This window comes from Pelophylax lessonae (assembly GCF_965119305.1).
Source record: "Pelophylax lessonae genome assembly, chromosome: 3".
In the NCBI taxonomy this organism is placed as follows: domain Eukaryota; kingdom Metazoa; phylum Chordata; class Amphibia; order Anura; family Ranidae; genus Pelophylax; species Pelophylax lessonae.
In genome coordinates, this window is record NC_138770.1 from 491,881,715 (window position 1) to 491,908,853 (window position 27,139).

A 27,139-nucleotide genomic window follows, 5' to 3' on the forward strand; every position below is an offset into this window, starting at 1 on the left:
TGAACAAGCGGGGGCGGGAGCAGCACGCGCTCGCCCCCTATTGGCTCGCAGGCAAGTGACGTACCCATACGTCACTTTGCCTGCACGGGGCTGACCGCCGCAGTATATGTACTTGCGGAGGTCGGCAAGCGGTTAAATCCGTTGCTAGAAAACGACGTATGACGTTGCTCCTGTCCTTCAAGGCCATAGAGTCGAGTGAGGGCCATCTTGCCCTCACTCGACTTCCTGCCTGAGGGGACAGCAGACCGGATCGTTTTCCCGCTACCGGCGGGTCCGATAAGTGGGGAAAATGACCGGGACCCATAAGGGTGATCCAGTGGCGAATCCACCGCTGGGACCACCCTTATGTTAAAGCGGACTGCCCTCAGTTTAAAAAAATTTAACGTCAAAGTACCGACATAAAACTGCGGCGGGTGGTCCGTAAGTGGTTAAAGCAATCTACTGAGCTGGACAGAATCAGCTTTCTGTATATGGAGATGAAATCTCTTTTCCTCTAGACGAAAGAGTGCCCCCTTGTCCTCTGTGATGACCTTAAAGTGAATAACTCAACAGTAAGTTCACTATATGGACCACTATCAGTATCTCACAAAAGTGAGTACACCCCTTACATTTTTGTAAATATTTTATTATATCTTTTCATGTGACAACACTGAAGAAATTACACTTTGCTACAATGTAAAGTAGTGAGTGTACAGCTTGTATAACAAAGTAAATTTGCTGTCCCCTCAAAATAACTTAACACAGCCATTCATGTCTAAACCGCTGGCAACAAAAGTGAGTACACCCCTAAGTGAAAATGTCCAAACTGGGCCCAAAGTATCAATATTTTGTGTGGCCTCTATTGTTTTTCAGCATTGCCCTAACCGTCTTGGGCATGAAGTTACCCAGACCTTTACAGGTTGCCACCGGAGTCCTCTTCCACTCCTTCATGATGACATCACGGAGCTGGTGGATGTTAGAGACCTTGCGCTCCTCCACCTTCCATTTGAGGATGCCCCACAGATGCTCAATAGGGTTTAGGTCTGGGGACATGCTTGGGCAGTCCATCACCTTTACTCTCAGCTTCTTTAGCAAGGCAGTGGTTGTCTTGGAGGTGTGTTTGGGGTCATTATGTTGGAATACTGCCTGCGGCCCAGTCTCCAAAGGGAGGGGATCATTCTCTGCTTCAGTATGTCACAAGACATGTTGGCATTCATGGTTCCCTCAATGAACTTTGTTTCCCAGTGCCGGCAGCACTCATGCAGCCCCAGACCATGACACTCCACCACCATGCTTGACTTTAGGCAAGGAACACTTGTCTATGTACTTCTGGCCTGGTTGCTGCAACACATGTAAGACACCATCTGAACCAAAAAGGTTAATTTGGTCTCATCAGACCACAGGACATGGTTCCAGTAATCCATGTCATTAGTCTCACTGTCTTCAGCAAACTGTTTACGGGCTTTCTTTTGCATCATCTTTAGAAGAGGCTTCCATGTGGGACGACAGCCATGCAGATTCATTTGGTGCAGTGTGCAGCGTATCGTCTGAGCACTGACAAGCTGACCCCCCCACCTCTTCAACCCCTGCAGTAATGCTGGCAGCATCCATGCGTCTCTTTCCCAAAGACAACCTCTGGATATGACGCTGAGCATGTGCACTCAACTTCTTTGGTTGACCATGGTGAGGCCTGTTCTGAGTGGAACCTGTCCTGTTAAACCACTGTGTGGTATTGCCCACTGTGCTACAGCTCAGTTTCAGGGCCCTGGCAATCTTCTTATAGCCTAGGCCATCTTGATGTAGAGCAACAATTCTTTTTTTCAGATCCTCAGAGAGTTTTTTGCCATGAGGTGCCATGTTGAACTTCCAGTGACCAGTATAGGAGAGTGAGAGCGATAACACCAAATTTAACACACCTGCTCCCCTTTCACACCTGAGACCTTGTAACACTTACAAGTCACATGACACCGGGGAGGGAAAATGGCTAATTGGGCCCAATTTAAACAATTTGTCATAGGGGTGAACTCACTTTTGTTGCCAGCGGGTTAGACAATAATGGTTGTGTGTTGAGTTATTTTGAGGGGACAGCAAATTTACACTGTTATACAAGCCATACACTCACTACTTTACAGTGTAGCAGAGTGTAATTTCTTCAGTGTTGTCCCATGAAAAGTTATAATAAAATACTTACAAAAATGCGAGGGGTGTTCTCACTTTTGTGAGATACTGTATGTATTTATACATGTTAATGATCACCCCCACCCCCCTAATCTCTTCTTCTCAAGAAAGAATACATTCAGTCCCTCTAATCTTTCCTCATAGCTGAGCTCCTCCATGGCACTTGTCAGTTGCACTTATCTGCACTTTCTCCAGTTCCCCAATATCCTTTTTGTGAACCGGTGCCCAAAACTGAACTGAATTTTGCGGATGGGGTCTTACTAATAATTTGTACATTTACAATAATATCTCTCTCTCTCTCTGCAGTCATACCTTTTCTAATACAAGATAGGATTTTGCTTGCTTTGCAAACTGCAGCTTGGTATTGCATGCTATTATTAAGCTTATGATCTACCAGAACACCCAGATCCTTCTCCACCATTGATTCCCCCCCAGCTGTACTCCCCCTAGTATGTATGATGCATGCATATTCTTAGCCCCCAAGTGTATAACTTTACACTTATCAACATTAAAACTCATCTGCCACATATTTGCCCAATTAAACAGTGGGTTTGTAAGTTAGAGGCATCATGTAAGGATGTTATTTCACTGCATAGCTTGGAAGATGCTCAGCATCCTGAAGATGCCGAGTTTACATAAATTATTGCAGAAACCAATCTTTCTATGGTCACCTTCATACAGAGGGACATTTTGCAATTTTGCTAATGATGAATTTACAAAGTGTTTGAGTTAACATTCTACATCAGGGGTGTCCAACCTGCAGACCACAGGCCCCATGTGGCCCAAGAAGGCTATAAATGCAGCCCAAAACAAAATAGTAAACTTACTAAAAAATGTTGATAAAAATTTTGTAAGAATGTGTTTACACTTATTGAACACATGCGGCCGAAGAAAAAAATTGACAGTGTCTCTTTACTGGACACTTATATGTTTTATCTTTCTAAAGAAAAATATCCCAGTCTTCACAGTTACGCCTTATTCATGTCATCGGTTTTCGGCAGCAAACAATTTTCAAGGTTAAAGCACGCCAAGGGCAAAATTAGATACAAAATATCTGATGAGCACCTAGAGAATTCATTGAGAATTGCTACTACGTCCATCGATATTGATGTGTTAGTTGTCAAATATTGCATTCGTTTTATGTTGCCCTCTTTTACTTTTATAACAAAAAGTATTACAAAAAAATTATCTTTTTTTTCCACGATAGATCTCTAGTAAAAGTAAGTAAAAATATTACATTATATATGGTAATATAGAACTTGTACAACAAAAGTGTATACAAACACAAGTATTAACAACGTATATAAGCACAATTATTTATATTAGTGATCTTTCACTTGTGATCTCCCTGACATTTTCTGCTCATCAGCTTTCCTTCTTCCAATGAGGCCAAGGAGGATCACAAAGCTGGACATGGATGGGGAGATTATTTTCCAAAACTTTTTACTAATCTTCATATAAAAAAATAATAATCCCTCCAATAAGTATGTGCTGCATTCAAATATTGCAGTGAGAGGAAGAGTGCAGCACAAGGGATGGACACATATCACACTCTGTCTTTCTATATGCACTATTAAAATGCAAGAATATGAGATCTCTTTTGAATGGCTTTTAATCTGACATGTATTTCTCAGCAGATCATGAGGTTAAAGAACCAGTTGAGGATACGGAGCCCAGCACAATGTTGTTTGAGACTGTAAGTAAATTGTTTGTGTAAAGATGTCATTTAGCTGCTGTTTATTTGCCCAGTTATTTTCTTTTCTCATTGTTCATACACATATCCTTAACCACTTTACCACCGGAGGATTTTGCTGTCTTCCGTCCAGGCCACTTTTTGCGATTCAGGGCTGTGCGACTTCAACTGACAATTGCGCGGTCGTGCGACGCCGTACCCAAACGAAATTTACGTCCTTTTTTTCCCACAAACAGAGCTTTCTTTTGGTGGTATTTGATCACCTGTGCGATTTTTACTTTTTGCGCTATAAACAAAAAAAGAGCGTTTATTTTGAAAAAATAACAATATTTTTAACATTTTTTTATATGAAATTCCCCCCAAAAAAGATGTAAAAACCAATTTTTTAAAACATTTTTGGCCAATTTGTTTTATGCTACCTATGTTTGGTAAAAAAAATCGCAATAAGCGTATTTTGATTGGTTTGCGCAAAAGTTATTGCTTTTACTAACAAAGGGAAAGATTTCTGTCATTTTTGGTGTTTTTTTTTTAACGCGTAATGGCGGCGATCTGCGATTTTTTTTGCGGGACTGCGACATTGCGGCGGACAGACCGGACCCCTGACTGACATTTTTGACACTTTTGGGGGTACCAGTGACATTACTGCAGTAATCAGTGCTATAAATATGCACTGTTACTGTAAAAATGACACTGGCAGGGAAGGGGTTAATTTTATTGGAGAGGGAGGGGTTAATGTATGCCTGGTGCTTACTGACGTGTAGGGGGGGAGGTGACTGAGTGATTCATGGACAGATCGGATGTCCAGCTATGCTGAACAGTCCGATCTGTCACTCCCTGTCACTATGGAGATCCGCCCGCTGTGTTTACACACAGCGGGCGGATCTCCAGACTCGATCCCCGACGATCGGGTAAGAGCAGCGGCGATCGCCGCTGCTCCTCCCCTGGCCCGACTCCCGCTGTGAATGAAAACAGCGGGAGCGAGCCTCCGGCGGCGCGCAAGCGCCGCCCAGAAGGGGGAGTGTCCAGTCACGTTAATACTACGTGGCTGGACGATAACGAACCACTCTGCCGCAGTAGTATTACTGTGAGCGGTTGCAGAGTGGTTAACCACTACAGCTCCGGAAAGGTTTTACCCCCTTAATGACCAGCCATTTTTTGCGATTCGGCACTGCGTTACTTTAACTAACAGTCGTGCGACGCTGTACCGAAATACAATTGATGTCCTTTTTTTCCCACAAATAGAGCTTTCTTTTGGTGGTATTTGGCCACCTCTGCGGTTTTTTAGATTTTTCGCTATACACAAAAAATGAGCGACAATTTTGGAAAAAAAAAAACACAATATTTTTTACTTTCTGCTATAAATCATTCCCAATAAAAAAAATGTAAAAAATCTAATTTTTTTATCAGTTTAGGTAAATTTGTATTCTGCTACATATTTTTGGTAATAAAAAAAAAACCCAAAAAGCGTATATTAAATGGTTTGTGCAAAAGTTATAGCGTTTACAAACTATGGGATAGATTTTTGGACTTTTTATTTATTTTTTATTAGTAATGGTGGCGATCAGCGATTTTTAACGGGACTGCGACATTGCAGAGGACAAATCTGACACTAAGTGACACCTTTTGGGGACCAGTGACACCAATACAGTGATCAGTGCTAAATAATATGCATGTTACTGTATAAATTAAACTTGCAGGGAAGGGGTTAATACTGGGGGTGATCAAGGGGTTAAGTGTGAGCCTAATTGTGCTTACTAACTGTGGGGGGGGGGAGGGTGAGGGCTCTGTGGCGGCACACAGAGATCAGTGTTTCAGCTTAGCTTTGTTTACATAGGCAGGCGGCTCTCCTGTCAGTTTCCCTGAAGATTGCAGGAGGCCGGCGGCGATCGCGCCCACTCCTCCCGCGGTCTGGCTCCTGCTGTTAATCACCGAAACCGCATGCACATAATCACGTAGTTCTACATGATTATGCGCAGCCGAGCCGCCCTGACGCAGTAAATCTGCATGGGGCGGTTGGCAAGTGGTTAAAGTGGAAGTAAACTGTATGTGAGCACTACAATTTGATGCTATTTAATTGATTTTTTAATATTCAAAAGCAAATCCACTCATCTATCCAGGTCTCCATGTTCTATTTTGTTGAGAAATCACCCTTTAGCATTTTTAGCTGTGGACATCTTACAAATGATTCATGTAGCATTTACCTCCTATTTCAGGCATGCAGACAAGAGGGTGTGTTTAGCTCAAAAAGCCCCATCTCACTTCCTATAGATGAAAGAAATAAAATGCCTATGAAGACTTCTGGGGTGTATGCCATCATTTTTGCCTAGGCCAGAAACCAATAAGCAGCTGATGAAATGTAAAAAAAAAAAAAAAAAAAAAAAAATGTAAAACAAGAAAATATAATTTTTTCCCTTTAGAAAATACTGTTTTTAACTTTTTTTTTATCCTGTTGCATCTCTGTGCTGTTAATCTCCTTCAGCCTCTTTGCGGTCACTTCCTGCTCACATACTCTCCAGCAATGGCTGCACGGCATTCCTCTGGTTGAGATTCCTGAAGGTGAATAACAGTAGAGATGGGCTCGGGCGTTTTTGGGATCCTAATCCCAACCCATGTGCCTGATCCCACCAGGAAACCGACACTCACTGCTAATCACAGGCAGTGAGACGTTTCCCGGTCTGTGCAGCCATGGTCCGGGAAATGTCTCACTGTCTGTCATTAGCGGGGTGCAGTGTCAGCTTTGTGGTGGGATCGGGCAGGTGGGTTGGAACTAGGATCCCGAACACGCCCGAGCCAATCTCTAAATAACAGTAACAGTTGACCATACCTGCATAGCATACAGTATGCTGAAATGACCACTTGTAGTTTCCATTGGAAGCCATGGGCGTCCGCAGGTAGGGGCAAGGGGGACAAATGCCCCCACCTGGAATCTAAACTTCCCCTTTCAAGTGGTTGTTAGGCCACTTTATACCATCCTGTCTGGTCTGTTTAATAATCCTGTGTGCCTGTGTACGAGTTTTTTTTTTTAAATAAGCCGTTCTTTACCAGAGTCCGTCAGGAGGACTCCGTTTTTCTCAGGGGGGAGGGGGGCCCTAACTCTATAAATACCACATCACCACAACCCATTTCCTTGAATGGGTCGTGTTCAACAGTGGTACTGCCCACCAAACACATCAGAGAATTTTTGCTGCAGCTATGGCATATGTATAACCCTGCCCTAATCACTTGAATGGGTCATATTTGGTAGTGGTACTGCCCGCCAAACATTATAGGGGAAAACATTTTTGCTGCAGTATATGTACAGCCCTGTCCAGCTGTCTTTGCAAATTAGGAGGGGTGGTAAAAATGTGGTTCAACTGCCTGCTTTTACCACAAGTGTAGAAATGCAGTGAAATCATGCAGTAGCATTGTCACTGGGTGCTCCTAGATAAAAATCTAGCTTTAAATAAACGTAACCACTTCTGAACCAGAAGATTTTCCCCCTAATGACCAGGCCATTTTTTGCGATTCGGCACTGCGTTACTTTAACCACTTTACCACTGAGTACCGTAGTACTACTGCGGCAAAGTGGCTCGTTATCGTCTGACGACGTAGTACTACGTCGTCAGACACTCCCCTGTCTCGGCGGCGCGCGCGCGCCGCCGGAGGCTCGCTCCCGCTGTATTCAGTCACAGCGGGAGTCGGGCCAGGGGAGGAGCAGCGGCGATCGCCTCTGCTCTTCCCCGATCGTCGGGGATCTAGTGTGGAGATCCGCCTGCTTGTGTAAACACAAGCGTGTGGATCTCCCAAGTGACAGGCAGGGTCAGATTGCAGGGTTCAGCATAGCTGAACATCCGATCTGTCCTTGTGTCACACAGTCACCTCCCCCCCCCACACGTCAGTAAGCACCAGGCATACATTAACCCCTCCCTCTCCAATAAAATTAACCCCTTCCCTGCCAGTGTCATTTTTACAGTAACAGTGCATATATATAGCACTGATTACTGCAGTAATGTCACTGGTACCCCCAAAAGTGTCAATAATGTCAGTCAAGGGTCCGATCTGTCAGCCGCAATGTCGAAGTCCCGCAAAAAAAATCGCAGATCGCCGCCATTACGCGTTAAAAAAAAAACACCAAAAATGACAGAAATCTTTCCCTTTGTTAGTAAACACAATAACTTTTGCGCAAACCAATCGAAATACGCTTATTGTGATTTTTTTTTTCCAAACATAGGTAGCAGAAAACAAATTGGCCAAAAATGTAAAAAAATTTTGATTTTTAAATTTTTTTGGGGAATTTCATATAAAAAAATTTGAAAAATATTGTTGTTTTTTCAAAATTTACGCTCTTTTTTTGTTTATAGCGCAAAAAGTAAAAATCGCACAGGTGATCAAATACCACCAAAAGAAAAAAAAGGACGTAAATTTCGTTTGGGTATGGCGTCGCACGACCGCGCAATTGTCAGTTAAATTCGCACAGCGCCGAATCGCAAAAAGTGGCCCAGACGTAAGACAGCAAAATCCTCTAGTGGTAAAGTGGTTAACAGACAATTGCGTGGTTATGCAAAGCTGTACCTTTTTTTCCCACAAATAGAGATTTCTTTTGGTGGTGTTTGATCACATGTGCGATTTTTATTTTTTGCGCTATAAACAAAAAAAAGCGACAATTCTGAAAAAAGAAAACAATATTTTTCACTTTCTGCTATATAACATACCCAAAAGAAAAATTTGAAATCAAAATTGTTTAACATTTTAGGCCAATTTGTTTTCTGCTACATATTTTTGGTAAAAAAAAAAATCGCAATAAGCATATTTTGATTGGTTTGCGCAAAAATTATCGCGTCTGCTAACTACGGGAAATATTTATGTAATTTTTATTGTTTTTTTTTTTTTACTAGTAATGGTGGCGATCTGCGACATTGCGGTGGACAGATCGGACCCCTAACTGACATTTTTGACACTTTTGGGGGAACCGGTGACATTACTACAGTAATCAGTGCTAAAAAATATGCACTAATACTGTAATAATGACACTGGCAGGGAAGGGGTTAACACTGTGGGTGATCAAGGAGTTAAATGTGAGCCTAGGGGAGTGATTCTAACTGTATGGGGGCGTGGCTTTTTAAATGATCACAGAGACTTGTGATCCTATATAGAAGGATCACAGGGGCTCTATGATCATTCCAGAGAGAAGAATGGTCAGCTGTGTTTACAACAGCTGCCCGTCCTTCTCTCTTAGTAGGAAATGATCGCGGGTGTCAGGCGGCAATCGGAGCCGAGTGCCCCATGTATCAGAGTCTCCGCTGACGAGTGGGGTTGGGAGGGCGCGCGTGCTCGCCCCCTAGCTGCAGGCGCGCCACCGACGTGGACCTGTCGGTTCGCGCAGGAGGGCCAGTCCAGAAATAGTTAAAAGAGACTCCGTCACCATTGTATACTTTTTATGTTGAACATATAACTAAAAGGAGTTTTTGGATTTTTACTACACTGCTGGAAGTGTGAAAGGTTGAAGAAAACTGAGCTTATAATTACCTACTCTGTGCAAAGATATTACACAGAGCCAATCCCTTATGTCTTTTTTTGGTGTTCCCCCTTGGTGCTGTCTACTTCTTCCTGTGGGTGCCCCCATAGCAGGCCCTGTGCTATGGCGACACTAGTGCAGGCATGCTCCTGAGCCGAGCTGTGTGCATCCATAGACACACACAGCACGGCTCGGCCATGCCCCCAGCTCCCTCCTCAAAGGATTGGACTGACAGGAGCAGGAGCTAATGTATCCGACTGCTTTAAGAGTCTTCTGGGAGACCAGGAAGAGGGAGCAGTGGAGCTGCAGTCAAGACAGTGCTGGATAGAGACAGAAGGAAGGTAAGTGTTTGGGGGGAGGGATAGTTAGTGGGGTGTTTTTTTATCCTAATGCAGGGAATACATTAAGAAAAAAAAACACCTAGACCTTAGAACAGGGATGTCAAACTCAATTTCATCACGGGCAGCTTCCATATGTCTGCACATATCAAGTGTAAATGACTAGAAAGTCCCCAATATTTGGTATAGTCATTGAACAATAAGAACAGAAACCATCATAAAAGTTATACTCCATATATTGCTGAAAGAAATTTCAAATCAGCTCAATATATGTAGCTTGACCATCGGCGGTACTCCCAGTGCTCATATGGGTAAGATTATACTGTATCCTCCACCACACCTCAGTGCCCATTTCTATGGGGTGCACTTATGGTGTGGTGGAGGATACAGTATAATCTTACCCATATGAGCACTGGGAGTACCGCCGATGGTCAAGCTACATATATTGAGCTGATTTGAAATTTCTTTCAGCAATATATGGAGTATAACTTTCATGATGGTTTCTGTTCTTATTGTTCAATGACTATACCCAATATTGGGGACTTTCTAGTCATTTACACTTGATATGTGCAGACATATGGAAGCTCTGCTGAATGCAATTTGTATTACTTGATTGATTTGACATCATAGTGTGGGTTGCATTTTATTTTGGATATTTTACAGCAGCTGCTATTAGGCTCCATTCACACTGCCGCGAATTGACAAGTCGTGGTCTGTCGCGGTCCATGCACTGCTACAGGACCCGTTCTAATAGGAGCGACACAAGTCGCTCTGACTTAGAAAAAGGGTCCTGTACTACTTCAGGGCGACCTCGGAGCGACTTGCATTGACTTCAATTATATGAAGTCCGTGCAAGTCGCGCCAAAGTCGCGGTGCACGGGACTTCCCAGGTCGCCCCCGAAGTCGTGCAGGAGTCGTGCCGCTTCAGTGTGAATGTGGTCTAAGTGTGATTGTATCATATGTTTATAATTTAACATTTATTTGGCTTTTTAGTGCTGGGTGAGTGTTTGTCGGTCGTATATCAACAACCACTTTTTTTGTTTTTTTTAATGTGTTTACTCAGCTCCTCAGGGCAAGTCCCTCCCACTTGCCGACCGCGCTGTAGCCGATTGACAGCTACAGCGCAGCCGGCTAGTTCTGGGGGGCCATCATATAGTGGCCCCCCGTTTGCACACGTGGAAGTGCCTGATGGCTGGGTCTGCAGGACCTAGCGCATCATGGATCCGGGTACAGGGCAATGACAGCAGCCCTTTACCACCGATGCAGCACGAGAGAGAGACACCGCAGCAGCATGAGCTGAACCGGCAATGACACCGGTTTGTTGACAAGTGATCACGTGGCCCTTTACTGCGTGATCGCTCCACCCAATGATGGAGCGATCACTTTTCAACAAACCGGCGTCATTACCGGTTCAGCTCATGCTGCTGCGGTGCCTCTCTCTCTCTCCTCTCCTCACACACTGCATCTGTGTAAATCTTACTTCCTGATAATTGTAATTTTAGTTTTAATAATCATGGATGGATGTGGAGGCCTTTTGGTGGGCTTGATTTTTTTTTTGGGGGGGGGGGTAGCATTTCATGCTTGGACCCAGGCAGCACGTTGACTTGGGCCAGCCCTGTACATCCCAGTGCACCCTCCTTACCTTGTACTACTGCAAACCTGTAAAGCAGGAAGCACAGGGTCTGGAGGAGGACCAGAGGAGGGCTGGAGTCAGCTGCCGGAGTCTGCTAAATGCTGAGATTAAGGAGGGTGGAGACCAGGGGTGTTGCACAGAGGGGCTCTGGATCTGTAGGAATAATTCTGCCTTCCTCTCTGCTGCTGACTGCTGAGAAGGGGAGGGGGTAGAGATGAGGCTCTCTGTGGCTGCAGGGAGAAATGCAGGATCTGGCGGAGGACTTCTGTCCTCCTCCCTGCTGCTGACTGCTGAGACAAGGTGGGTGCTGCAGCTGCAGGAGAGGTGCAAGGGCCACATAAAATTGCCTGGAGGGCCAGATTCAGCTCACGGGCCTTGTCTTTGACACACATGCTGTAGAACAACTCTACGTAAAGACGCTATAAAGCTGGCCATGCAATATTCATGTGTTTTTTTCATTCTGCCAGCAGGTAGAAAACATTTTATTTTTCCATCTACACAAACAAGGTAGATGGAAGAAGCCCCTTCCCCCTGTCATGACATTGTATTCGGACAGCAACACCAGGAGCCGTCAGAATACACTGATCAGTGGTTGTAGCTGATTAGCTGCAGCTGCTGATCAATGACAAATTTCCAACATGTTTCTTCAACAGAAGTCGATCAAACACCCGGAGACCCAGAGAGAGGGCTCGCTAGTGCCCCCCAATGGCAGGATGAGGCTGCCATACAACACAAGACTGGGGTATAAGGCAGCACTCCAAATTAAATCCACATTTCTTCTTCCACAATGCTTCTCCACAAGTATACATAGTTATCAACTTGTAATTATTTGCCCGTAGATGCCAAAAACAATGTCAAATTTCGATTTGTCTGACCACAGAACAGTTTTCCAATTTACAGCAGATGCTTTTAAATGAGCTTTGGCCCAGAGAAGACAGAGGGGTTTCTGGATCTTGTTCAGATATGGCTTCTTTCATGCATGAGAAAGCTTTAACTTGCATTTTAGGATGGTACAGGAACTGTATATACAGTACAGACAGTGATTTGTGGAAGTATTCCTGAACCCATGCAGCAATATCCATCATACAATCATGCCTGTTTTTAATGCAGTGCCATCTGAGGGCCCAAAGATTACAGGCATCCAATACGGCATTTCGGCCTTGTCCCTAATGCACAGAGATCGCTCCAGATTCTAACAATCTTTTAGGCCCCTTTCACACCAGTGCGACTGAAAAGTTGCGCGATTTTGCCGCGATTTGTAGACGCGATTTTACCGTGATTGTACTGCGATTTTGATGCGATTTCGATGCGATTTGTGGTCATTCCGTCTTTTGTGCAACTTTAGGATTGGGTGGGGCAAGGGTCAAAAAGGTGCTTGTGTTTAGCTTTGAGATACAAAGACGGACAGAAGTTGCGCTGAAATCGCGTCTGTATTATTCATGTGCGATTTGCATGCGTTTTTGGAGGGTTTACATTGAGGTCTATGGACATGAAAACGCATTAAAATCGTGGCAAAGTAGTGCAGGAACTACTTTGAAGTCGGTGCGACTTCAAAACGCACTGATGTGAATGGGGCTATTGAAAATAATGGGAAACGACTTGTCATGCGATTTTGCGGTCCAAAATCGCGGGACAAGTCGCACTAGTGTGAATGGGGCCTTAATGATATTATGTACTGTAGATGATGATATGATTAAAGTATTTGCAATCTTACGTCGAAGAACATTATTCTGAAATTGTTCAACAATTTTTAGGCACAACTTTTCACTGATTGGTGAACATGTGCCCACCTTTACTTCTGAGACACTCTGACTCTCTAAGATGCTCTTTTTATACCCATGTTACAAACCTGTTGCCAATTAACTGAATTTGTCACAAAAGGTTCTTCCAGCTCTTCCTTGTTGGTAACACTTACTTACCTAGCTTTTTGTTGCCCTGTCACAACTTTTTGAGATGTGCTGCTGTCATCAATTTCAAAATTACCTTATTTTTTTCTTAAAATTGCACATTTTCTCAGTTTAACCACTTGCCGACTGCCCCGCGCAGATTTACTGCGGCAGGGTGGCTCGGCTGCGCATAATCACGTAGATCTACGTGATTATGTGCGCGCGGTTTTGGCAGTGATTAGACACAGCGGGAGGCAGACTGCGGGAGGAGCTGGCACGATCGCCGCCGGCCTCCCGCGATCTTTGACAAATCTGACAGCAGAGCCATCTGGAATGTAAACAATGTAAGAAGGCTCTCCTTTCAGAGAGGCAGGGATAGATCGTGTGATAAGCTGAATCCCTGATCTCTCTCTGCCTCTGTTCAATCCATCCCCCCCCCCCCAGTTAGTAAGCACATCTAGGGAACACACTGAACCCCTTGACCACCCCCAGTGTTAACCCCTTCCCTGCCAGTGTAATTTATACAGTAACAGTGCATATTATTTAGCACTGATCACTGTATTAATGTCACTGGTCCCCAAAAAGTGTAAATTAGTGTCAGATTTGCCACCGCAATGTCGCTGTCCCGATAAAAATCGCTGATCATCGCCATTACTATAAAAAAAAATGTAAAAAATAAAAAGTCCATAAATCTTTCTAATAGATTGTAAACGCTATAACTTTTGGGCAAACCAATTATTATATATATAAGAATACACATTAGCCTAAACTGATAAAAAAATTAGATTTTTAAAAAATTTTTTACTGGGAATGTTGTATAGCAGAAAGTAGAAAATAGTTATTTTTTTTTCAAAATTGACGCTTTTGTTTATAGCGCAAAAATGAAAAACTGCAGAGGTGATCAAATACCACCAAAAGAAAGCTCTATTTGTGGGCAAAAAGGACATCGATTATATTTGGGTACCGTCTCGCACGACCGCGCAATTGTCAGTTAAAGCAACGCAGTGCCGAATCGCAAAAAATGGCCTGGTCATCAAGGGGGTATAACCTTCCGGGGCTGGAGTGGTTAAACATTTTAAAGTGTTTTTTTTTTATTATTATTAATAAAATATTGGTTTATGAGATTTGCAAATCATTACATTTTTTTTTATGTACGTTTTGCATAACATCCCAAATATTTTTGGAATCTGAGTTGCATTTTAGGAATATGTTCAGTCTGCAAAGTGTAAAGAAGTGACAGGGTCACTTTTCTTTCAATAGATTTTTATTGAGATATACAAAGATAATACAACAGCAAATGGTCACATTAGATTGCATAAGCCCCGGTTCACACTACTGCGTGTGCGGGGTTCGCATGTCATGTCGGAGCGCACTGCTCCGACATGACATGCGATCAGCTGTGCGGTGCGAGTTTAGCCATACAGTTTGTATGGCTAAATTCGCATCGCACCCGCAGCAAACACGCACAGGAGGCATTTTTGCTGCCGCATCAGGATCGGATCGCACAGCGGTTCACACTTGTGCGATCCGATCCTGTGCGAACTGCACGATCGCACTGCGATATGCGATCAAACTGGGGGTGTCGTTAAGATTACATTGACACCCCCAGCGGATCGCATATGGCAGTGTGAACTGCCGGGGGTGCGTGTGCGATGCGGGAACAGGCTGCGAATTCGCAGCCTTCCCGCATCGCATCAGTGTGAACCGAGCCTAAGGGGCAGCAGAGGATCAGTAAACATAGTCTACAAATGCACAACAAAAGTCAGTGAAAGGAAGTGAAGGTCACAGGATCGATACATATGAAAGCAATACATGAGATCAAGCATGGAAATGAAAGGCTGATAAGAAACAGAATAAGAGGAGAATCCCTGGCACCCCTATTGGGAACCTGCTGTGACCAGGGACACTCCTAATAAATCATAGGTAATAAAACAGGATATGCTGATCCAAACCTCATGTAAGGCACCTCCAATTCAGTGTCAAACTGTGCAGACCACAAAAAGAAAAAACCCCAATTATAGGAAATCGTGACCGTAACATACAGTATCCAAAACCAGAAAGGGGACCCCTTTAGCTGAAAACAGCCAGGGAGAGAGAAGAAGAAATAGAGGTCGGAAAAGGAAAGGGAAAGATAGGAAAAGGAAAAAGCGGAGACAGAAACTGAGTCCAGGGAGAGTGAGCATATTGATAGGCATCAAAAATCCAGGCACCCAGAACAAAACTTATTCCAGTGAAACCTGAACATATGCGGCCCATGGTTCCCAAGTAGCTTCAAACCGTGCCGACAAATTTTCCAATGCACTAACCAACTTTTCTTGTGACATGATCCATGATATTTTCCTAGTTTAGCCCTAGTGAAGGAAACCGATGGGCATTTCCACATACCTGCTATTGTCAATTTGGCCCCCGTAAGGATAAAGTGAATGAGTCGCTTAGCAGACTTACTGGCTTGGTAATCCCTGGCATGTAGCAATGCTATCTGAGGAGATTTAATTAGGGCCACTTCGGTAATTCTACGGATAACATTAAAAATTTTGTTCCAGAAGCCCCTAAGTTTAGGACAAGTCCACCATACATGCATTATTTCACCTGTGGAATCACAACCACGAAAACAAAGGGGCGATGTGGACGGGAAAATTTGTGAGAGTCGCGATGGTACTAGGTACCAACGCATCATTACCTTTAGATTGGCTTCAATCAGGGATATATTGAGGACACCATGAAAAGCTCTAAAATAATTTCGATACCAGTCCTCCGTGGGCCATTCAAAAGCTAGGTCGGACTCCCAAGCCTGCATATATGGTGTTTTCTAAGATTGTGAAGCTAAAGAGTTGTAAATAATTGTGATTCCACCCTTACGTTCCGTTAATTGTCCACACCAAGCTTCATATGGAGTGGTGCGAGGTGGAATAGGTTTGGAAACCCATAGGGAGTGCAGAAAGTGTAATAATTGAAGAAATCTAAACTGTTCAGAGGGCGGCATTTTAAGTTTCTGAATGCAATATTTTTCAGTAATGGGACCCGAAAGCGTAAAAAAGTGTCCAATACGATATAGCCCCTTGTCCAACCACCATTTGAACGCCATTATGTCGGTACCCGGGGGAAACAATGGGTTCTTAAATATATGTGCCAACGGACTGATGGATGATGTGAGAGCCGGGTGATCCCTAAGAACATCCCATATGTGGAAGGAATGAGAAAGCGTAGGAGACAGCAAGGGCGGTCTAAGTTTGATGGTGCACCAGAGGAGAAAATCCAGAGTATGTCGGGGGGTCGCCTGCCGTTCAATTGATACCCACTCGGGAACACCTGAGCGTTTGTAAATATCAGATAACTGAGCTGGGTGTGCCGCTTGGTAATACCAGTGCAAGTTTGGTACCCCTAACCCCCCTTGTTTCTGTGAGTGAAACAGTACCCCTTTAGACAGTCTATAGCCTTTAGATCCCCAGATAAACTTTGTGATTCTAGCTTGCAACTTCTTCAAAAACGCCCTGGAAACTGGAATCGGGAGTGAACGGAAGTAATACAAAATTTGAGGTAATATTGTCATTTTGACTGAGTTAATCCTACCTAACCAGGATAAGCGCAAACGAGACCAGCCGTTCATTTCAGCTTCTAAGTGTCTGAGTAATCCCGGGTAGTTAGCCCCGAACAATTGGTCAACTGTTGACGTTAACGTGATACCCAGGTAGGGACTGGAGGAAGAAGCCCATATAAAATCAAAATTATTCTGGAGTTGGAGCACCTCTGGGGGAGATAGGTTTATATTCAACGCTTGTGACTTGGAATAGTTTATCTTTAAACCAGAAGCTTTTGAGAATGCGTTAAGAGCCTGGCATACATGTGGAAGAGAAACCATGGGAGACGTAAGGAATAACAATAAATCATCAGCGTATAGAGCACATTTATGCATAGTAGGCCAACATTGGACCCCTTTGATGTCAGGATTGTCCCTAATGGAGATGGCCAATGACTCAATCGCAATAGCAAATAAAGTCTCGTGCCGCTAGAGATCTTCAAGTTATCCGAGTAGAACCCCTGAAGTTTAATTTGTGCCACTGGGGCGGAGTAAAGTGCCCTAACTATGTTCAAGAAGTGGTCACCAAAGCCCCAACCCTGAAGCACCTCAAATAGTTACCCCCAAGAGATGGAATCAAATGCCTTATGAAGGTCTAATGAAAGCAAGAACCCTTTCTGAGGAGTCCCACCATCCCAATGTGACTGAAGGAGGGAGATAAGGTCATTTTCCCTGCGTGTCTGATCCGGTCCCCCCCGCCCTGGTATAAAGCTCACCTGATCCTTATGAATATAGGATGCAATAAATGTAGCTAAGCGGTCCGCCAAAATTTTGGTCAATAGTTTAATATCATTGTTGATAAGCGAAATAGGACGATAATTGTCGACTAGACTTGGATCCTTCCCCGACTTGGGCAAAACCGAGATGAATGCGGAATTCAAAGTCTTATCTAGTGGAGCACCAGAGCGTAGACTGTTGAAAAAGTCAGTCAAATAGGGCGCTAAAGTGGAGGCATACGTATAATAGATGTTGGGAAAACCATCTGGGCCTGGTGCTGAAGCCGTCTTCAATTTTTTAATAGTCAAGTTGACCTCCTCAACCGTAAACGGTTGTTCGAGTATAGACCGGTGCGTCTCCCTAAGCTTAGGGAGAGCAACGGAGGATAGATAATCGTTCACCACCGAGGGATCTGGAGTGGAGGAGGGATTATAGATCCTCTGAAAGTAGTCTTTAAAATGTTGCAAAATGCATTGTGGATTTTGAGTCAACCTCCTGCCCGCGACTTTTAGTTTTGGAAGGGTGTATGAGCGTGCCTGGGGGTGTAGCCTTCTGGCTAAAATCGTGCCAATCCTATCTGTGTGGCGATAAAATATGGCTGAGGACCATCGCAAATATTTTTCAGCTTTGGTAGTCAGAGCCATGTTTAAAGCTAGTCTAGCAGCCCCTAATGCTTCTGCAGAATGCCTGGAAGGATTCAATTTATGAAGCCTACCCAAGTCCTGAAAATTTTTTTCCAGCCTCTCAATGTCAATTTTCCTTGATTTACGGATGCGGGAAGATATTTGAATCAAGACCCCCCTAATCGTGGCTTTGTGAGCCGCCCAGAGGATCTCAGGTGAGGTCTCCTGGGAGCTGTTCAGATGGAAATATTCCTGTATAGCCTTTTCAATCTCTGTAACAATGCTGGGGTTGCTAAGGAGAGACTCATTGAGTTTCCACCGAAACTCGCGAGCAAGGTTCTCGCCTCCCATAAACTGCAGGAAGACTCCAGAGTGATCAGACCACATGGAGCCCTTGATGTAAGCTTTTCTGGCCAGGGGAACATGTTGTGATGACACTAGGACATGGGCAATCCTGGCAAAGGAGAGGTGTGGATGGGAAAAGTGTGTGTAGTCCTTCCCAGTGGGGTTGGTTTCCCTCCAAATGTCCACCAGGCCCTGACTGTCTAGCAATTTGCATATACTCAGGCTCTGTTTAGAAGGAGCCAAACCCTGAGCAATGGGTGGTTTCCGTTTATCTAGACGTTGGTCAAATGCCACATTAGAGTCGCCCCCAAAAATCCTCACTCCCTCCAAGAGAGGACCCAGGGTATCAAATATAGACCAAAAAAACTGGAGCTGGTTCTGATTGGGGGCATAGTAAGATATCAGAGAATACAGGGTACCTGCAAAATATCCTTTAACTAGGAGATACCTGCCCTCGGGGTCTGAATAGGTTGAGACAAGAGTAAAAGTGCAATTACGAGACAATAGGATTGCAACCCCCTTAGTTTTATTAGGGGCGTTGGCCATATAAAAGTCGGGTAATTTGCATGTAAAAAGGAAGGTCTATAGTGTGCCGGGAAGTGCGTCTCCTGGAGCAAAAGTATGTCCACTTTCTGGGAGTGGAAGTATTGGAGCACTTTTCTACGCTTTATTGGTGAGTTCAAGCCCTGTGTATTTTGTGAGGCTAAGCGAAGTTGCGGAGTGGATTCATTGTTGGGAGCCATACATGTAGGGAGTGCGACCCAGCTGTAGATAAATGACCTTACCTAAAAAGATGATGAGGACACCACCCAGCGTGTTAGAGGACGTAGAGATCCGGAAGTGCCATGAGGAGGTCTCCCTGGACATTAATAAAAAAGAAAAGGGGTCAAAGAAAAGAAAAACAGGTGAGGATAGGAAGGAGAAGTAGAGTTCCAGGCACAAAGTGCATCCGTCTGGATAAGTAATGCTAATCCCAGGAACCCTATCAAGGAACATTGAGTTGCATAAACAGTAATAATGTACGCATAAACATATAAGACATACAAGGAAAAACAACAAACACGGTCCAAAAGGACTGTTTATCAGAACGAGCACCCCCCTCAGTAGAGAGGGACGATCCCATGTTGGCTAGCCGGGAAAACCAGTAACCAAGATGGGAAGTGGGGCATGATCAGAAGATCCGGATGCCCAACAAAAGCATAATAGCACTATAAGGTGAAAACAGCAGCCAAAAACCCATATGTAGCCTTGAAGGAAGCAAAAGACTACAAATGCAACTAGGTAAGCATTAGAAATAAACAAAACAATGCCATTGGAAATGGAAAATGTCAATAAGACCCCAGGCCCCGACCGACCCAGTGAACTGGACAGGCAAGCCCAGCCAAGGGGGATCCAGGCTATCAAAAATGAGAACAACGACAAACTATGGAATACATTTTCCTTCATTGGTACAAAACCTAGTCACCCGAGAGTCATGAAGGTCTCAAAAATGAGAACTGAAAATGAGGAAAAAAAAAAAAAAAACCCCAGGGGGAAGAAAAGGTAGAAATGTCACCCGCTGTTACAGGGTAGCAACTGGAGAGTTCCAGACATCACTGTGGAATGAAGAAAAAGGTTCTAAGTGTGAACTGGAGCCTTTCAGGGAGGACGACCATCTTTAGACTTCTTGGGTGCTGACTTGTGCCACAGGGGGGAGACAGGGCTAGTAGGCATCTGACGCTTGGATGAGCTGGGAGCTGCCGCACGCGGAGGTGAGGAATGATGCGCAGTTTCAACAGGAGCTTTTCACCCTCCTGAAAGGAGGAGAAAGCGTAAGACTTCTGCTTATAGTCAAACTTGAGGCTGAATGGGAACGACCATCTATACTTGATGTTATGCTGAACCAGGGCCGCCAGCAATGGTTTGAAGGATCTGCGGCGTTGGATGGTGGAGGGGGATAAATCTGTAAAAATTTGACTGGGCAAACCTTGGAAAGTGAGGTGGTCATTATAGCGAGACTTGCACATGGCTTCTTCTTTGACGCTATAATAATGAGGTTTTACTATAATGTCTCTAGGGAGACCATCTTGGCGCCGTGACTGCAGCGCCCTGTGAGCCCTGTCCAGCTCGAGCTTGTGAGGAGCTACATCAGGCAGAAGTTCCTTTATTAGGGATTGTACTGTGGTGTGAACTTCCTGGAAAGATTCCGGGATCCCCCGGATTCTAAAATTGTAGCGCCGACTCCTGTTTTCTAGGTCATCAATTTTTAAGAAGGCAGCTTCTAATTGTTCATGTAGCTCTTGAATACGGTCAGAGTTCTGATTCGTTTTAATGATAGTGAGATCCATTTTGCCCTCAATAGCTTCAATACGTGAGCCAATATTAGAAAGGTCAGCTTTAATGTCCCCTGTGATTTTAGCAGCAGTGGTAGTGAAGCCTCTGTCTAACATCTCAGCAAATTTAGAGAACATGGCCTCCGTTTGAGCCTGAGGTCCAGGTGAGAGCACAGCCCCAGAATAAGGTGATGGCGGGAAGGCCACGCTCGCCTCCATAGGAGTTCCCGGGAGGGTATGGAGCATAAGGCCCAGTAAGGATTCAGTGGATGCAGGAGATGCAGATTCCACATGAGGAATACTCACAGGCGAGTCCCAACCGAGCAGAGTGTATATTCCTGTCCCAATTGTGAGGCGAGCTCTGGCGGTCTGTGTGGGCTCTGAAGAGCGGTGTCCGCCATCTTAACTCTCCCTGTCAGGCTTTCCGAAGTGAGAAAGGACGCTGAGAGATCCCTGCGGACCGATCCCGGATGCATAGAACGGTGCCGCTGATGTTCCCCCACCTGGCGGTATCTCCGGTGACACAATACGAGCTGTTATAGCGGCTTGGGGATCCGTGATCATCCGAGGCGGGACGGAGCTCCAGCTTCAAGCGGCCATCTTAGGAGCTGCCGCGCATGCGCCTCCGACAGGGTTTTACCCCCTTCCCGACCAGGCCATTTTTTGCAATTCGGCACTGCGCTACTTTAACTGACAATTGAGCGGCGGTCGTGCGATGCTGTACCCAAATAAAATGTATGTCCTTTTTTCCACATATAGAGCTTTCTTTAGGTGGTATTTTATCACCTCTGCAATTTTTTGAGCTAAAAACAAAGAAAGACAGGCAATTTTGAAAAAAATATTTTTTACTTTGTGCTATAAAACACATCTAATAAAAAAAATGTAAAAAATCTAATTTCTTCATCAATTTAGGCCAATATATATTCTGCTACATATTTTTGGTAAAAAAAAAATCCCAAAACGAGTATATTGATTGGTTTTTGCAAAAGGTATAGTTTCTACAAACTATGGGATAGATTTTTGGACATTTTATTTTTTCTTTTTGCTTTTATTAGTAATGGCGGCGATCAGCGATTTTTAGCAGGACTGCGATATTGTCGTGGACAAATCTGACACTAAATGACACTTTTTGGGGACCAGTGACACTAATACAGTGATCAGTGCTAAAAAAAAATGCCCTGTCACTGTATAAATGACACTGACAGGGAAGGAATTAACATCAGGGGCGATCAAAGGGTTAGGTGTGCTCCTAGAGAGTGCTTGCTAACTGTGTGGGGAATGGACTGACTGCAGGAAGAGAGAGATCCATGTTCCTGATTGTTTACATAGGCTAGCAGCTGATCTGTCATTCCCCTAAATTAACCTGGGGTGGCCGGCGGACCCGCTGATTGGCAGTGCACACGCGCACCATAGAGCTGTTAGAAGTGGTTAAGCACATAATAATTAAAGGCTAACTCCAACTAACTTTTTTTTTTTTTTAAGCTAAAGCTTGGTGAAAAACAGCAGTTACCAGCAATGATGTATTTCCCATGTGCTGTAGAAAATGTATAGAAATTTAAAGGAAAAATCTTCAGTCCTCTGCAGCTGGATACTCACACGACAATGATCTTCTGGTGTGTTGGGGGTTAATATCATCAGTTGCACCTGTGACAGGCACTCTTCAAAAGTGACAACTATGCCTAACCTTTCTACCCCCATGCTCCATTTATAGCATAGGTACTATAGATTTCCATAATGCAAAACATTCCATGACTGCTGAACAGATGGTTGAATGAACGGTACAGTGGGCAGTGCTATAAGCCCACCCTTCCTTGCAGCCAATCAGGTTTCTTCTTTTCTCTCTCCCAGCCTAGCAGTCCATCTATGGCCTGGAGCAGGAAGAGTAGGATGCCATAAGATGTCTGGGCTCCGTGGCTCCCATCCTTTATGCTGCATTTACACCTTGGCATTTTTAATCGTGGGCAGATCTGCCACAATTCTGCCCACAATTTCAAAACGCCCAGATGTGAATGACAAATCCCAAAACTGCGATTTTGATTTGATTTTGACTGGGCTTGAAGCAATGCCTATGTCTTTGGACCTCAAAACGCATTAAAATTGGGCCAAAGATGTGCAGGGACTACTTTGAAGTCGGTGTGACTTCACGTCGCACAGATATGAACGGTACTCATTGGAAATCATGGAGGACAACTTGTCATGCGGTTTTGTAGTCCCAAATCGCAGGACAAGTCGCACAAGTGTGAAAGGGGCCTAAGAGCTCAGTATAATATAATAGACCTATAAATACATTTGTTGGGCATAACATGTAAGAAATATATACACTTTTATTACACTGTACCCTATGAAAGATAGGTTTACGTTTTATGTGACCATAGCCCTATGCAAATTACAGAGAAAATAAATGAATAACCATGAAGTCTTTGTACAGCAGTACACAGGTCCATTTATACAAGTTTCTGAAAGCCATGATGCAATGCTGGTGATTTTTCTATGATGCTTTAATAATAGACTGCCTGGCTCTTTACAGACAGACAAGTATCCAGTACAAGATACGGCACTTCCTAAAGGTAAAGCAATCCTTTACAGTATTATGATACGTTAACATTAAAAGAAAACTTACTAACTGTCTTTGGCACAGCTTAATGTTTTGCTTGGTTCCGCCTTTGCCATGGCCCTCAGGGTGTAATGCTTGCTGTATGTTGGCTTTATTGCTGTTTTTGAAGAGAATCAATTAACGTTTGTGGAAATTTGAATACTCAGTCTTTAATTATTGTAATTACTTAGGGTTACTTAAAAAAGATTGATATTTGCTTGTTTTTTAGCTTTACTTACCTAGTCTGAGCATGACACCCATGTTTCCCCGAAAATAAGGCCGGGTCTTATATTAATTTTGGCTACAAAAAACACACTAGGGCTTATTTTCAGGGGGTTTCCTATTTATTTATGGTATGTACAATAATTTACATTTATTCAAAAACAGTCATGTCATCATGACGCTCCTAAAGTGGTTGAAACCCTAACAAAAAAAAATCCTGATCCTTTAGGGCATGATAGACAAGCACAGTATACTGTGTAATTTACCCCTCTCTTTGTTCTAAAAAACCTGGAATAAAACAATAAAATGTTTTTAAAAAAATGTCCTGTGTCCCCTGTCTTCCCTGTCAGCTCAGGAGTCAGCATTAGGACATTCTGTAATCCCAAAAATCAGTTTTGTAAAAAGATTATAGAATGTGCAGTGTGTCTCCTCTTGTATTTTTATAGGGGAAAAAACCCTATTTACAGCACCGTTGGGTGCTCACATGACCCACCGGAACTCTTCTTCCCAGCTTTGAGCACTGCAGAGTAAGGGGCCGCTGACGTCAACCGGGAGGAGAGCAGAAGATCTACGGTAGGTCATGTGAGCACCCAGCGGCACTGTAAATAAGGTATATTCCACAATAAAGTTACAAAAGGAGACACACAGCATATTATATAATCTTTTTACAAAACGGATTGCATGTTTTTACAACGACTTTAACTAGGGCTTATTTTTGGGGTAGGGCTTATATTGCAGCCATCCCCAAAATTAAAGCTAGGTCTTATTTTCAGGGTAGGGCTTATTTTCAGGGAAACGGGGTACTTTAGCTGGGGTATCAGCTGGCTCCTTTAAAAAAACGTTGACTGAAACGATTGACTGTGGTTGAGTGGAGCAGGGTCAGCAGGTCCACCTACTGAACAAATTTCATCTGCCTCTCCAGGAATTTGCTGCACAATGCTATATTTAGAGGTGACCTTCTGTGAGTCAACTGCTTGACTTTACAAGGTTGCTTCCTCAGAAGATAAGAGACAATGGGGTTGATTTACTACAGTGTTAGACAATATTCATTTGCAAAGTGAATGTTCACTGATTTTAAAGCAGCTCTTCACCCTAGGAACAAATAAAGAAAAGTCAGCATCTACAGATACTTGTAGACATTTACCTGTCCAAGGATCCAGCACCATCCTAACCCGTGCCAGTTCTTTGCTGGTCTTTATTTCCTAGCACCAGCATGTTAAATATGGACAGCCAGCTGTGACTCCTTGCGGCTTCACAGCCGGCTGCCCACTGTGCATGAGCAAGCTTTGTGAATGGTCCTGTATCCTTAAGGGACTTGAGACATGTCCAAGAAGGCTTTGGGGAGGGAGGGAGGGAGGAGAATTTTCATTGGATCCACTATGGCAATCTGACCAGAAGCGGGAGAGGGTATCTGTCAAAACCAGGTACCCGACCCCCCCCAGAATAACAAAACTGTCCAAAGGTAGTGGTGGGGGGGGGGGGGGAGATGGAAAAGCGGAATTTTTATTAGCACTAATTTTAATTATATCCTGAAGGGTTATTTTCAACCTCTTGATCCAGTATAAGGCGTGATTGTCATTTTAAATGCATGCATGCAAATACCTTATAGGTATTTTATTACTTGTCATAGAGTTACATAGTTACATAGTTAGTCAGGTTGAAAAAAGACTCACGTCCATCCGGTTCAACCATTAAAAAAAAAAAAAAAAAAGCAGTATTGAAAACTCTACCATACAATCCCATATACACAATCCTATACCTGCTGTTGATCCAGAGGAAAGCAAAAATAAATCCCAGCAAAGTATGATCCAATTTTCTACAGCAGGGGAAAAAAATTCCTTCCTGATCCCCCGAGAGGCAATCGGATATTCCCTGGATCAACTTTACCTAAAAAAAAAATTTTTAGTACCCATTTATATTATGTACACCCAGGTCTTTTTTAAAGCAATCTAGTGAGCTAGCCAGAACCCCCTATGGAGGGAGTCTATTCCACATTTTCACAGCCCTTATGGTGAAGAAACCTTTCCGTATTTGGAGACGAAATCTGTTTTCCTCTAGACGTAAAGAGTGCCCCCTTGTCCTCTGTGTTGACCTTAAAGTGAACAACTCAACACCAAGTTCACTATATGGACCCCTTATGTATTTATACATGTTGATCATATCCCCCCTTAATTTCCTCTTCTCAAGAGAGAATAAATTCAGTTCCTCTAATCTTTTCTCATAGCTGAGGTCCTCCATGCCTCTTATCAGTTTGGTTGCCCTTCTCTGCACTTTCTCCAGTTCCCCAATATCCTTTTTAAGAACTGGTGCCCAAAACTGAACTGCATATTCCAGATAAGGTATTACTAATAATTTGTACAGGGGCAAAATTATATCTCTCTCTCTGGACTCCATGCCTCTGTTAATACAAGAAAGGACTTTGCTTGCTTTGGAAACCGCAGCTTGGCATTGCATGCTATTATTAAGCTTATGATCTACCAGAACACCCAGATCCTTCTCCGCTATGGATTCCCCCAGTTCTACTCTCCCTAGTATGTATGATGCATGCATATTCTTAGCCCCCAAGTGCATAACTTTACATTTATCAACATTAAACCTCATTTGCCACATAGTTGCCCAATGAAACAGTGCATTGAGATCAGCTTGTAAGTTGGAGACATCCTGTAAAGAAGTTATTCCACTTCAAAGCTTGGTGTCATCAGCAAAGACTGAAATGCTACTTCTAATCCCAGACCCTATATCATTTATAAAGATATTAAAAAGTAAGGGTCCCAACACTTAACCGCTTGCCGACTGCCGCAAGTAGATTTACTGCGGCGGTCAGCCCCGGCCAGGCAGAGTGACGTTAATTAACGTCACTAGCCTGAGCCGCTCTGGCGCGCGCGCGCGCGCTCCCGAGGTCCCGCCGATGACTCGATTGGGTTCAGAACCGATCAGTCATCAGGTCCAGGCCAATCATTTTTGGTCTGGACCTGTTGATCGGTCCTGCCCAATCAGATCATCCTCTAAGCCTGTGAAATGTAAACACAGGCTTAGAGGAGATGTGCCCTCCCCCCACAACGGTCTTTTTGGATCCAGCGTGAGAGGAGAGCACATCTAACTGTAAGTAAGCACAAAGTACACACTTCTACACTTAGATAGGCACATTTACCCCCCGATCGCCCCCCCAATTAACCCCTACAGTCCCTGACACAATACACACTGTATACAGCATATAGCAGTTACCTATATACCTGTATACGTGTGATTTGTGGTCAGGTGTAGCGCTTGCGACCCCCCCTTTTCCACTCAAATTACCCCCCACCCCCCCCTAATAAAGATTTAACCCACTGATCTCCCCTGACCCCCCCCTGATCACCGCCGTTAACCCCTACACCCTCTGTCACATCAGCACTAATACAAACGCAATATACGGTGTTATTGTATTTTTGTATTAGTGTCATTGTGATCAGAATTAGCGCAGGCGACTAAGTTTCTGTCCCAAGAAGGTTTAGGGTCCCCGCCACCCGCCCAATAAAGATTTAAGCCCCTGACCCCCCCCTGATCACC

General features: G+C 43.9%; 1 protein-coding gene across 6 annotated transcripts in view; it reads left to right on the plus strand.

Annotated features, from left to right (window-relative positions):
* The window catches only part of EDARADD (EDAR associated via death domain), a 191,091-nt gene that overhangs the window by 46,790 nt on the left and 117,162 nt on the right, over window positions 1–27,139 (plus strand). For 3 of the 6 annotated variants that reach the window (XM_082249733.1, XM_082249735.1, XM_082249737.1), the window contains exons 2-3: window positions 3,792–3,853; window positions 23,303–23,342. In XM_082249733.1, coding sequence (XP_082105859.1) covers window positions 3,792–3,853; window positions 23,303–23,342 — 102 coding nt within the window. The remainder of the gene's footprint in view (window positions 1–3,791; window positions 3,854–23,302; window positions 23,343–27,139) is intronic. The other 3 variants (XM_082249734.1, XM_082249738.1, XM_082249736.1) reach the window with 1 other exon arrangement.